The sequence below is a fragment of the Malania oleifera genome, chromosome 4, assembly GCF_029873635.1.
Source record: "Malania oleifera isolate guangnan ecotype guangnan chromosome 4, ASM2987363v1, whole genome shotgun sequence".
NCBI lineage: Eukaryota > Viridiplantae > Streptophyta > Magnoliopsida > Santalales > Ximeniaceae > Malania > Malania oleifera.
The window spans coordinates 1136974-1150077 of NC_080420.1; the positions used below are offsets into that span (position 1 = coordinate 1136974).

Consider the following 13104-nt stretch of genomic DNA (forward strand, 5'->3'; position numbering starts at 1 on the left):
AGGTGTCTCGCCCCTGCTGTATGTACATATTTACAGGTCCTTTGAGTAACCGGAACTAGCATTTTGGAGTTGGGAGCGTAGTGGCCGGTGTACTGCGTTTAGCGCTTGGGTAAGTGTTAGGACTGTATTTTTGGTGGGTTGCCATTTTGAGATGTATTTGGGCACCCGTTTGTACGTTTTAATAAAGTATTGTGTCTGCTCTTGTATAGACTCTGGTATGGTACTGCATATGTATGTATGGTTTTTTTGCTGCGTATATGATTGTATTTGGATGTGTTTAGGGTGTCTGGGAACCCCACAGGGTCAGACCCTCATCCTTTGTACTGTATTTGTGATGATTTGTATGATACAGAGACAGGCTACGTTACATTTTCACCCCTGGGTCCCATTTCAGGGTTCAAGGTGTGACAGTTCCAAAACCAGTATAAGATCTTAACTTTCTCTTCTTAACACCTAGGTTTTGAGGATGGGTTCTCTAACAGTGTGCAACAATTCAAAGGAAAACCATACAACACAAATTTTCTATTTATGTTCATTATAGCACCAATGAAGAGGTGCGCACATGCTCTTGAATACTTGGAGGTCATGCAACACATATTGCACACCTTTTCACTAGTATTCACTTGCATGGATTTTAGGAAAGGATTGCACCAATGTGAGACCTGCTCTTATCTTAAGATAAATATGTATTAAGTGTTCATGTACAGTAAACATTTATCATTTTCTAGTATGGATCATATTTCTTTATGTTGCTTGAAAATAAACAAACTCTACTTTGCAATAACATTCAACAATCTTAAGGTAATTGTATCATTAATATGATTCATTATGGATGTGATGCAACAAGAAGCATTGAACTATATAGGTGAACTCAAAATTAAGGTAGATAGACATTGAAAGACAGTAAAAGTATGGAACAAGGACTAAAAAATAAGCCAGTGAAAGTAGGCTTTGAAGACGATCTTCTTATGCTAGAGTCCCAACATGAATGATGGAAGAATTGAGCAAAAAAAGAATGTTTTTGCTCGATTTATATTACTTTGTGTTCTAGAGAGAAGCATGCATTTAATATATAACAAAAAAAAATCAAGTCTTAAGTCCCACTAAGTTCGACTACACTAAACCTTTTTCCCCAATTTATGTGATCATGAACAATTTTTTGGGACAAATTTTCAGTGTTATTAAATCCTTACTAGCAAAAATAGGTATTGATATAATAACAGATAAATTCGTTGATATATCTCAAATAATAAGGTTCACCAATGTAACTGCTTCTAATTAGCATTAATGTCTCACAAGTTTGTAGGAATATTAGCTTAATTACTTTGTTGACATTTCCTCAAACGGTCACATTCAATAGTATTAAGTTATATTAATAAATAAATAGAGGTGCCATCCTCTTTTAGTTAAAAAAAAAAAGTTAGTATTCGCTGACGGCTCAAAACTCTTTGTTGAATTTTTATAGTCATTGTAGTTATTTGATAAGTTCGATTCATTCATTCATTCTACTTCTCGCCGGTCGTTGAAGATCAAGAACACATTGCTAGTGTTTTTGAACTTGGGGCAACAACACATTTAACTATATTGAAGCGTGAACAGATCATTTCACATTTGAGGTACCAGCTCCTCGGATTACATATGCGAAGGCTTTAACAGCCAACGAAGTAGTGGCCAAATACCTTTAGACAATAAGAGGTGCCACCACCCAATTGTCGCTAAAAGTCTCATCAATAAAGCAGTAGTATACAAGAGGCTAAAACATGAGAGAACGCATTACAAATTTGTCGCTTAAAATTTCATACAGCAGCTGTCTGCAACCCTGCAATCATGTAGACCTTGATTCATATTTACAGCATCTTGTTTAGTTGTAAAAATCACATTTCAATCTCCATTTATTAGATTTCTAAAGAAACAAAATCTAACCTTGTTTCTAATTTATTAAGAATCGTATAAAAACTTCATAATTCTTTTTCTTATTTTTCAAATTCTCAAAAGTACAATGAGATTCTCATAATTCTTCAAAAAATTAAAAATAAAGTCATTTTCCATTGCTAAACATGTCCTATATATCCAAATCCTGCAGAGTTGTTAAATGAGCATGCCTGTAAATATATAGAACATATTTAAAGAAAAATAACAAAATTTTAAGGGAAAAAAATGTCCACAAACCAACTAAGAACAAAGAATCAAAACGAGTGTTTGAAAAAAAAAAAATGCGCCGAAAGATGCACAAGTAGAACATAATGTAAATATGTTGTCCATGTAGAATGAACATTAGCAGTACAACATTCTAACACCCTCAAATTGCACAAGCCTTCCAAGAAGCAATGGAACAGAACAATACTACAAGAGAACCTTCTTGTCATAAAAGCTATTTGCACACCCATCATTAAGATGGTCTCCTGAGATTCCTAGCTATCAAATGAAGGTTCGGCTGGGGAGGGGGGCTGAAAAGAAAAAATGCCACTACTCAATTACCATGCAGTTCTTAATGCCCAACCTCAGCATTTAGTTGAGCTGGGTCATTCAAAACCCTTACTGGTGCATGCCATTTTGGCCAAAATCTCTAATGATAGGACAAATTTTCCCATTGACGGCCAGGAAAAAATATGTGCTTAACCCACAAATTTGAGCTCAGAAACAAAATAGGCCTTTTTGTTCACCTTAGTCCCCAAACAAATCATCATCATCATCATCATAGGCCAAGTTGTTACCAAGATTCCCACTTGATGCACCAACTGGTTTCCGTTCAGAACCTTTAGTTGGAGAAGCTTGTTTACCATCAGAACTATAAGATGGGTGCGCCCAAGAGGAACCTACTTTGCCAGAAAATGATTCACCATAGAGATCATCATGAATTCCACTCTTCGGAGCAGTTTTAACCTTGTCCAAAACTACTTGTAGTTTATCGGTAACACCCTTTTGAGAAATGCTGTCTTCCCTTGCGGAGTAATGCTCTTTCCCTTTCGGTATGACTGTAATTTGGACCAATGATTCGTATTTACCAACAAGACTCCCTTCTTTCACACCCACGGGACCAGGCTCTGTCTCTACATCAGCTCCATCAGAAATCCCCACAACCTCAACCAGCTCTCCCCCAACCTGATCCCTGAAGGCTACTCTTGTTTTCCTTATTCTCTTAGATGGCCTCTCCAATGGCTGCGCATCATAACTTCCACCTGAAGTTATTGAACCACCCAATTCAATGGAATTAGACAGTACATCTGATTTTCTTAAACCATAACGATTCAAAAGTGTGTTATAAGCCACAACAGCTTCTTCATCAGAAGGATCGGGAGGTGGTGGTAGGTTGATTTCCATGGGTCGTGGAGGAGGGAAAAGTGCTGCATTATTCTTTCTCAAAATATAAGTTCTTGTTGATGCAGCAAAACGCAAAGACTGTCCCACTTCAAACTCAACAGGAGTATCCTTGGTTAATCGCTCATTTGCCACAAATGTACCGTGTGCTGATCCCAAATCAATTACATATATGCTGAGAGAGACAGAGAGAGAGAGAGACAGAGAGAGAGGTTTATAAATACTCTGATGATGTAATAAACAACCTTTACAAAACCTCAGAAAGCTAAATTTTGATGAGACAAGATATCAAGACTATGAGATTTCAAGTAGAAGAACAGGTGGTGTTACATCTGCATTAGAATATTGGGTCACTTCAGAAGATCTTACATAATACATTGGATCATCAGTATTGACCATTCATCAAGTTTTCCAACTCCTTATTGACTGTTTTAGAGTCTGAACTCTCCAAAGCATGAAATTTTAACCTTATCAAAATAACACATGCATGTAATTAAAAACACTAAGTCTATGTTTCGTTCGTGGAATAGCTTATTTTAGGAATAAGATGGAATACAATGAGAAATTTGAGAATTGAGGTAATAGCTATTCCTTGTTATTTCATCCAACATGTAATAATCAATACACATTCCCGTGATAAAATATGAGAATAATTATTCCTTGTCTATTTCTTGATTTATAAAAAGTTTTCACATTGTTATTTTCTGGGTAACAATATATTATTTTATATAACTATTGCCGATAGTCATTTTTTGATCAAACAAACAATAACTAAAATGAAGATATCAAAAATCACGGAAAAAATAAAGAGAAAGGAAATTTTTCACTAGGCGATCGACCAGCTACTTCAGGCAGTCGACCTGCCCCATCAAAAATAGAAATTCTGTATTGCCCTCTTGTGATTGACTGTGGAATTTAGGCACGTCATGTGTCCCAATGATGTCACATATCAAGCAACGACATTGGCAACTATTGGTTGGTAGTTAATTTTGAATTCAAATTTTCAAAATTCAAATTCAGAAGGGGTTTTCCCTCCCTTCCTTTAGAGATCTATAAAAAAGACCTCTTGAAAAGAGAGATACGAACGCATTCAAGTGGGGGCAAAGAAAGGATTTTCAAAATTTTTCATGCGGACAAAGTGGGATTTTTTTGAAAGGAAAAGGGAGATAAGATCACAAATCTCCTCCTTTGTTTTAGGTGTTTGGGGTGCGAATTAAAGTGAGGGTGTCCACTTGATCAACAAAAAATTGTTCTTCAATAAAGTCAGTGTCTAACACTTTACTTCATTCAATGCCACCTGTTTTATAAATTGTGATATGTTGAGTCATGTTGATATGTTGTGAAACATGGCAATTATGATGAATAGTACAAAAAAACACAAAGATAAAGCAACAAAAACATACGAATTTAACGTGATTCAGCAGTATGCCTACATCCACGGAAGCAAGCAGCGACTGGATTTCACTATATCAAAATAGGGTTACATCATATGTATTTATACTAACCCTGGCCATACAGAGGTATTAGAAAAATTCCTCAAATACCCCTGTACTGTACAGCGAGATCGTTACCCCCGCACCCCCAACCCATTAATCGTCCCAGCCAATAAAACAATAAATTACAGGCCCAGAAGGCTGATGCCCTCTGTACATGTGTTTCACTCAATACAAGTCACATAATACAACATGATATTTCTTTGAATATTCATATTCAATGTTTCATGATTTGTCCATTAATTTATGTTAATAACACACGCTCAAAGTGGTAGGGCATGTTTTTATCTTAATTGCATAGAAAAGAACACGTTAAAGGTTTTTTTTTTTTTTTTTAAATGGCATGTTTTATGAAAGTTTGTCTATAGGCGGTCAACTGCCCAATGCCTTTTTGAAGAAGTAGCCGTTGGTGGCAATCAACCGCCAAATCCCAAGAGAGCTATCTTTTGAACTTTTTCTTGATTTTATCAAGAATTTCAAGTGTTTTGGGGTCTTAAATTCAATAGAATGCATTTGGTTGAATTTGAAAGTTAGTTTAATAGAGGTTTTCATGTTTTCTTCAAAAAATAAAAACAAATTTTCATTAAGAAATGAATTCATGTGAAGTTTTCACAATGTTTTCATGTTTTAACTAAAATTTTCAAACATCTTTGGAGTCTTACATCCACGATGTGGCTTTTGGTATTTGCCAACCCTTTTCTAACATGATGTCAAGGCGGGTTTGTGATTCTCCGATAAAAAATTCACAATTTTTCAAACTAAGTTTTATGGTTTTCCTTTTAAAGGAACCAAAGATTCCTTTGTAGAAAATTTAATTTTTTAATGAACCACTCATGATGTGGTTGTTGAATGAATTAAAAAGCCTCTAATCTAAAAGGAAAAATTAGCGTTTCCAAATTGGATTTTATGGTTTTACTCCCAAAGAAACTAAATCGTTCTAATTCAAAATATTTCATAAAATAACCCAAAAAATATTTTTAAAATTTCAAAAAAAAAATTTTAAATTGACAATTGAGATTTTTTTCGGGAACTACAAATGACTTGATTTCTCTTTAGAAGATATATAGGTAGTTTAGTAGATCCATCCACAACAAAAAACCAACAAAGTCTCTTCCTTTTTCTTTTCTTTAGTCTTTATGTTTGTGATTGTATGTTCGTTTTTAAGAGTCATTAAGTAGTATGATTTTCATAAGGTTAAGTCCTCTATATGAATCCAAAAAGGTCTTTTCAAAAGGGTTACGACATGGAAGATTTTTGAAAAGAAAAAGCAAAGAGAAGAAGGTTGCAAAGGAGTGGTTGACTGCTTGATCTTGCAACTTGGTTTTTCAAATGTTTTTGAATTTCAACTATTTCTTTCAAAAATTTGTTTTCAAAAAGAGAAGATACACACACTCAAAAGATAAGTACAGCAATCATTCATAGAATGGGTGTTATAGGGTGCTAGTTCTTTTAATTCTAACAAAAAAAAATTAAAAAAATTACCTTCCCTATTCAAAAAGTGCTCCCAAACCTAATCTCTTTTCAAGAAGGTTTCCTTTTATCTTGCTTTTTCAAAATTGAAATAAAGTGATAATTCCTTTTTCTTTTAAATAAATAAACAAGTTATGGGACCAAAAGTTTGGTTGTCTATACTTGTTTGATTTATAAACAATCATCAAAATGTTGACAACAAAAATGGGCTTCCTAAACCCGGTGTTGGCAACTCTAACTAGTCTAGTGTAACTAATACATCCCTAGGAGTAGGCAATCCGTAAACCAAATATAACCTAAGGTAGTGTTTGGGACCACAGATTTCAAGGTTGGATTTGAAATTATGTAGATTTGAAAGAAATTCAATACAATTTTATACTACATTATATGCAAATCCACAGAAATTCAAATACAAAGTCCAAGTTCCATACTCCCAAATGCAAAGTACCATGCATAAATAAATAAACACTCAACTTTAGGCCATATATCGAACCAGAAACACCCAACATTTGTTTATGTTTTCTTTATAGGTTAGCATTCAAATGGACATGACATGTTAATGCCTCTTCATATAATTATTGGCTTTTGCACAAGCACAATATACAATTAAAACTTATCACATACATACAAGTAAAACAAATGAATCATGATGATGCATGAACTGAAAGGCCAAAGACTAGGGTTGAACCATTTTATGCAAGTTATTTCAAATAGCATGATTTGCTTCTTCTCATAGTTTATAAATAAAAATATTTTAGTTGAGTTTTCTTTACCGGTCAGAAACCCTATGAATCATTCAATAAGATTCCTTCTTTAATTCCTTTTTGTTCTTTAGCCAATTTTCTGTTATATAGCTACTACAACTTTGTATTTTAAGCCACTAGACAGCTATTTTTAGTACCAACGCTGGTCTACATCCATCTCTTCGTGATTAGGGCTGCAAAAAAAAAGCTTGAGCTACTTGGTGCTCACTTAATAATAGCTTGTTCAAACTCGTTCACTAAGATAAATGATCCAAGCCCAAACCTAGATTTGAAGCTGACAACTAAAATGAGCCACGATCGAGCTAGATCATGCTCATCTTGCCAAGCTCACATGCTCACTCATTTTACTAGCTCACATTTCAACTCATTGTAAGCTCAAGACAAGACTTGTTCAATAGGCTTGCAAATTATTAAGTAAGCTCATGGACTTGTTCCTACATAGACTCGTAATTGACTCATTTGCGGATTCACTAAGAGGCTTGTTTATAAGCTTGACTAGAATTCAATTTGAATTGCTGCCATTTGACATCTTTATCTTTTAAAAACATTTTTTTTTTCAATTCAAACAAACAAATTATGACATTGTCTTGATTGATGAAAGTAGGAGTGGTTTGGCATCTAAGTTAGAACTTTGGAGAATTGTGTTAGAGTCTAAAGGTTTTAGGATAAGTAGGAATAAGACAGAATATATAAAATGAAATTTCAATAATGGGGAGTACTTGAGAGAAGATTAAACTTGATAATCAAGAAATTAATAACAGTGTTGGTTTTGATATCTTGAATCTATTATGCAAGCGGAAGGGGAATTGAAGAGAATGACATACATAGAATTAAAGCAGGTTGAGTAAAATAGAGGAGTGCATCACACATGTTGTGCAATCATAGAATACCCTTAAAATTAAAAGGAAAGTTCTACAAGATGGCTATAAATTCAGCTATGCTTTATGAATCGGAATGTTGGGCAACTAAGAAACAAATATGCACAAATAGCAAAATTTTCCAGAATGCGAATGTTAAGGTGAAATAGTAGTATAATATTAAAAGATAAATTAAGGAACAAACATATATGCAATAAACTAGACATAGTATTGGTCGAAGGCAAGATAAGGGAGGGGCGATTTAGATGGTTTGGAAATTTGAAACGCAAATCTAGTAGTGCACCTGTGAGAATTAGTGAAATAGTATTTGTATCTGGTATTAAAATGGATAGACATAAAATAACCTGAAATGATGTACTGAGGAAGGATTTAATAGCTCTTAAGTTAAAAGAGGAAAATGCTTTAAATCGGGTGAATTGATAGAAAATTATTCAAGTAGCTAACCCCACCTAGTGGGGCTTAAGGCGTTGTTGTTGTTTTTGTTGCTTGTTATAACAAACAATTTTTTTTATTTCTATAATTTTCATAATACAACACAATGAATCATAAATTAAATTTAAAATGCTACACCTACAGCTGCAAATGAACCAAGTTGTCTTTCTATTTATATTAACAAGCAATTCCTCTTTTTTTTTTGTTTGGAGAAAAAATTATTGATTAAAAAGATAAATGCACAATGAGAGGGCAAGATGTCCTCAAGAAACAGCTAAAAATTACAATAAATCTGTCCAATCCTTTCGAAGATCGGCCAGTGACAAACCCTCAAAAAAACCCAAACCAATAAGCCCAAAGAGGTGCCAAAAAGCTACTCTAATCCATCACAAATGGGAAGAAATTGAGCAAGCCCTGAAAAGTCTCAAATTCCTCTCAATTCATAGAGTCCAGCGGATAGTGAAGACTTCCCAAACCCCCAATATCTCGCTAGCAAAAAATCAGCCACAGCCCAAGGCGCCATCCAAGCTTCAATAAAATACGAAAAAAGAGCATTCCCATGGTTGTTCGCCACCGAACAATGAAGAGGAATGTATGCATTTGTTTCATAAGACTCATGGCACATCAAGCAAATATCATATCTACTGAGCAACAAATCCTTTGAACTCCCTTGACTGGAAAATTATACTTCCAAAAAAAAAGGACCAGAAGTATTTTAACTAGTATGGTCTCCCTTGATTGGAAAATTCTACTTCGGGAAAAAAAAACAACCAGAAATGGCAGGCATCCGTTTGGAGTAACAAAAACAATCAAATGGCTCAGCAGAGCCATCATAGGGTTGTCACAACCAACAAACGAAGTGGGGGAAGTATAATGCAAGTCGAAAGGAGTGACGAAGAAAAATATGTAGCGAGCACAAAACAGTTCTAGGGCTAGTGCTTCTAGAGCAGGCAGCAACTTACAGGTTTGGGGAGGGAAACTCCTATGTACAACCACAATGAAGGATGAATCAAGCTGAGTGTAAGGAAGATGCCAATGGGATGTTAGGACATATTTATGATGATTATAACAAAGCAATATAGTTACCCAGATCAAGATAAATCAGTCGTGAGTCCAAGAGGATTTGTTACATGAGCAGGTTATGCAAGAGCTACATGGAAATGACCTGGGACTCTGGGAGTACATTTGGCAGAGCAAAAACAAGGAATTGGTGGCTGGATGATCGCTACTAGTGACCGTTATTGTATAAGGATCTAACCAAATCAGTGGAACAGTGTTCAGATTCCCAATTTTGGAAGGCAAGCTCTCAATATATGTGGTTATACATCCATCTTGTAGTATATCAATATTCAAAAAAGGAAGCACTTCATTCCCTATTTTAAAGCTTCTGGTGCTACACACATTGATTAGTGACGTTACATGATGTTCCCCTGTTCTACTGTTTTTGACATAGGCATTAAATTAATGGGGCATATTTGGAGAACTCTGGAGGAGATTAGAGGTTCAATTGGAGTATACACTCCCGAGCTGATGGTCAAACAAAAGTAGCCAAAGAAGTTTGAGAAATATATTGAGGTGCTTTAACAGACATCATTATAAGATTTCTAGAAATATTGATAGAAAAAACAATTAGAAGGTTTACAGAAACACATGATGAAGCTGTCAGGATTTTTATCATCAGAGTCAAGTTTCTTCCCAAGTTGAGTTGATGCAGGAGCATGGTCACTGTAGCATGGGCACTGTTCATGCAACTAAGATTGAGTACAGAAGCAGCCTGCTGTTTTGATTAGGTTTCAGTTGTCTCTACTTTTTCTTTTATTCTGAAACTATCTGGTGTAATTTAATAGTCACATGACTATATTGTGATTGATCAATTACTTTAGAAATCTAAGATTAGATGCTTTTATTTGCACAGGGTTTATTTGCACTCAAGGCCTGAGGTTAGATAGTTGCTGTAACCTAAGCATAAACAAGCCCTTGAGAGTTGAGATTGATAGTATTATTGTTGTTAACACTAGTTTCAGTGTTTTTTCAACCTTAAACCCTATTTCCTGTCCCAGCTTTAATCTCACTCAAGTTCTAGCCTCTGTCTGCTTATCTTCGCTAAGTTTTCTTGCCCGCACTACAACACAAGAGCATGCTCAACCAAGGAAGAATTTCCAAAGTCAATCCAGCTAATGCAGAACAACAAACCAATAAGAATTAAACAAGAAGCAGCCACAATTGGAATAGAGACAATTCAAACTGTCAAAAAATATTGAGCAGACATCTACCTTCCATTCTTGTGAGGAACAACAGCAGCATGCTGGCGCGAGACAGACTGATGATCAAGCACAAACTCACAAGTAGGAAACTGCCGCCCAAATATGTGCCTCTTCTTGTCCAGATTAATTCGATCAAGGACTTCACCATCTTTTAAAACCTCAAGATAATATACACCTGGCCGGGGCTCAATAGCCCAATCAGGAGGCTGCCAAGTTGACTGGCCTCCTCCAACTTGAGTTGCCTGCTGAGTTGGCCCTACTGATGGTGGTGCATCTGGTCCTGCAGGATATTGAGAAACATACTGCTGCTGGTATTGGGTCTGTTGAAGGGGAGTTTTAGGCTGGGATAGTGGAACTGAGGCAGGGGCAGCTGTTCTAGGAGCAGGTTGGGTAGCTGTTTTAGTAGTTGCATTTACACTCACTGAGAACGGTTCCAAGGATTGAGCTTTCTTAAATCGATCAAGACCTGCCCTCCCAAACATTATCTCCAGTTTTATTGCTTTTAAACAAATCACTCCAGCAATTCAATTCAGAAGGGCTTTGCATCAAGCAGTAATACATTTAAGTATCGACCCCAAACAAAGGCCATCCCTGTACCTGATCTTTGCATATGTTCTATCAATCCTCCAACTTTAATGCTACACAGTTTTCAGGTCCAAACTTCAAGCCTGAAGTTCAAGTCATATACATCAATAAAACCTACTAAAAAACAAAACATGTCATGTGATAAACAAAAAGATAAACCAATATCAAACTCATAAAGCCAATTTTTTCCACCGGATACTGGCACAAAGAATAATGGAAGCACCCTATGTTGACTTCAAATCAAATCAATAGCAGGAAACCAGGAACTAAGCAACATAAAGCTTAAAATCTCATTGAGAAATGCGGCACACTTTTTTGCCCTCCCTACTCGGTAATGCACAAAACAAACAAGAATAAACAAAATCCAGAGTTCTATGTTTTCAGCCCCTTCATCTTCCAAAAGAAGAGGAACTCCACTTAAAGCCCACCCTCTCAACAAGAAAAGCCCAACAGTTAGCTACAGCCAGCTGGGCCACGATTCCAGTTTCCTTGAGATCATAAATTTTTTTGGCTCCAAAAACAAGATGCCTAATATTTAAAATGTATTTTTCTCCACAAAAAAACATGGCACAAAGCCACAAATTAAACCACTCCAGGAGATAAACCACAAGAAGCAGTTTTTTCCAGTAAACCGAAAATCTGAGGTTCCAGATTTCTTAGGTTAAAATTTGATACTATAAACTTTCCAGATTTTTCTCAGCAACCAAACACAGCACAAATCGATCCATTTCCACGAGATAAACCATAAGCAGTAGTTTTTCAGGTGTGGCAGTACACGAGAATGTAAAAATTCTTGATTTCTTGGGTTCCAAAATTTTTAGCAGATGCACTAAGACTTCAAAATTTAGAAATACACTTTTAAGCATTTTCTCAGCAACCAAAAGCGGCGTAAACTTAACAATTCCAATACAAAAACTATAAGAAGAAGTTCTAATAAAAAACGCGCCAGTAGATGGAAAACCAAAAATCGCCCAAAAAGCAAAAGACAACAATTCAAAAGGATCGGATTGAGAGAAATTATTGCAACAGCAAAGAAGTAATCAGAAATTCTATACAAATAATAAGAAACGTACGAATAGCGTGTACGAGGAAGCATAGTTACCTGCGCGAATTCAAGCCCCGTCCCTCTCTCTGGACTTCAAATCATATGAGCCTTCGGAGGGAGGAGAAGAGGAAGGCGGAACGATGAAGATCACGAAAGGGTGAAATGGGCGAAGGGCAACGTTGCGACACAACTGCCGCTTTAATTTTTTACGACCGAAATGCCCTCGCTTAAGCAATAATATTACCGAATTGCCTCCAACCCTTTCTCCACCCCCCTACAATTCTAAAGCCGGGAAATTGATGGCAGAAAATCAACATACATTAATATAAGTTTACTCAGTTTTAAAAAAGTCCTTCTATCCATTTTAAACATTATTATGTGAAGATTGATGTTGTAAGGAAGTCCAAAGAAACTTATTGAAAAGAACATTCATAGAGGTTCCATTGTTCTCGCGAATCCTTACTAGACTCAGCGCTGAGATTAGAGTGACAAAAGGGGAAAAAAAATTTATTAATAAAAGTGTATTATTTTTTCTTGATCCTTTTTTTCAATCCTGTACGAAACTATTTTAAGTAGTATTTTCTATCCCACTATTATGTTTGGTATCTAAATGAAACCTCTATGAACACTCCTTCCTAAATCACTTATGTTACATGTACGTGTATAACATGATATGATTAATTTTAGTTTAGCAATTCGAATGCTAATGAGTACATATACATTGTATTTGATTTAAAATTTATAAGATAAATGAGATATTTCTATTTTTATTATTGATAAAGCAAAAGTAGAATATAAAAATAAAAAAAAAATTCATCCCCCTCATCTTAAAAGTTAAGTCTTTGTTTGGGAAAA

At 35.4% G+C, this 13104-nt stretch overlaps 1 protein-coding gene across 2 annotated transcripts; it reads right to left on the reverse strand.

Annotated features, from left to right (window-relative positions):
* Positions 1-2241: 2241 nt before the first annotated feature.
* Positions 2242-12553, reverse strand: LOC131153220 (protein phosphatase 1 regulatory inhibitor subunit PPP1R8 homolog). 2 transcript variants are annotated; one of them, XM_058105386.1, is made up of 3 exons: positions 12307-12553; positions 10629-11287; positions 2242-3493 (listed from the first exon to the last, which is right to left on the reverse strand). In XM_058105386.1, exons 2-3 carry the CDS (start codon positions 11099-11101, stop codon positions 2665-2667), a joined length of 1302 nt encoding a protein of 433 aa, XP_057961369.1. In that variant the 5' UTR covers positions 11102-11287; positions 12307-12553; the 3' UTR covers positions 2242-2664. The 2 variants fall into 2 exon arrangements, with proteins under 2 accessions (XP_057961369.1, XP_057961370.1); XM_058105387.1 differs by having other exon boundaries at positions 10629-11321; positions 12307-12412.
* Between the last annotated feature and the right edge of the window lie 551 nt (positions 12554-13104).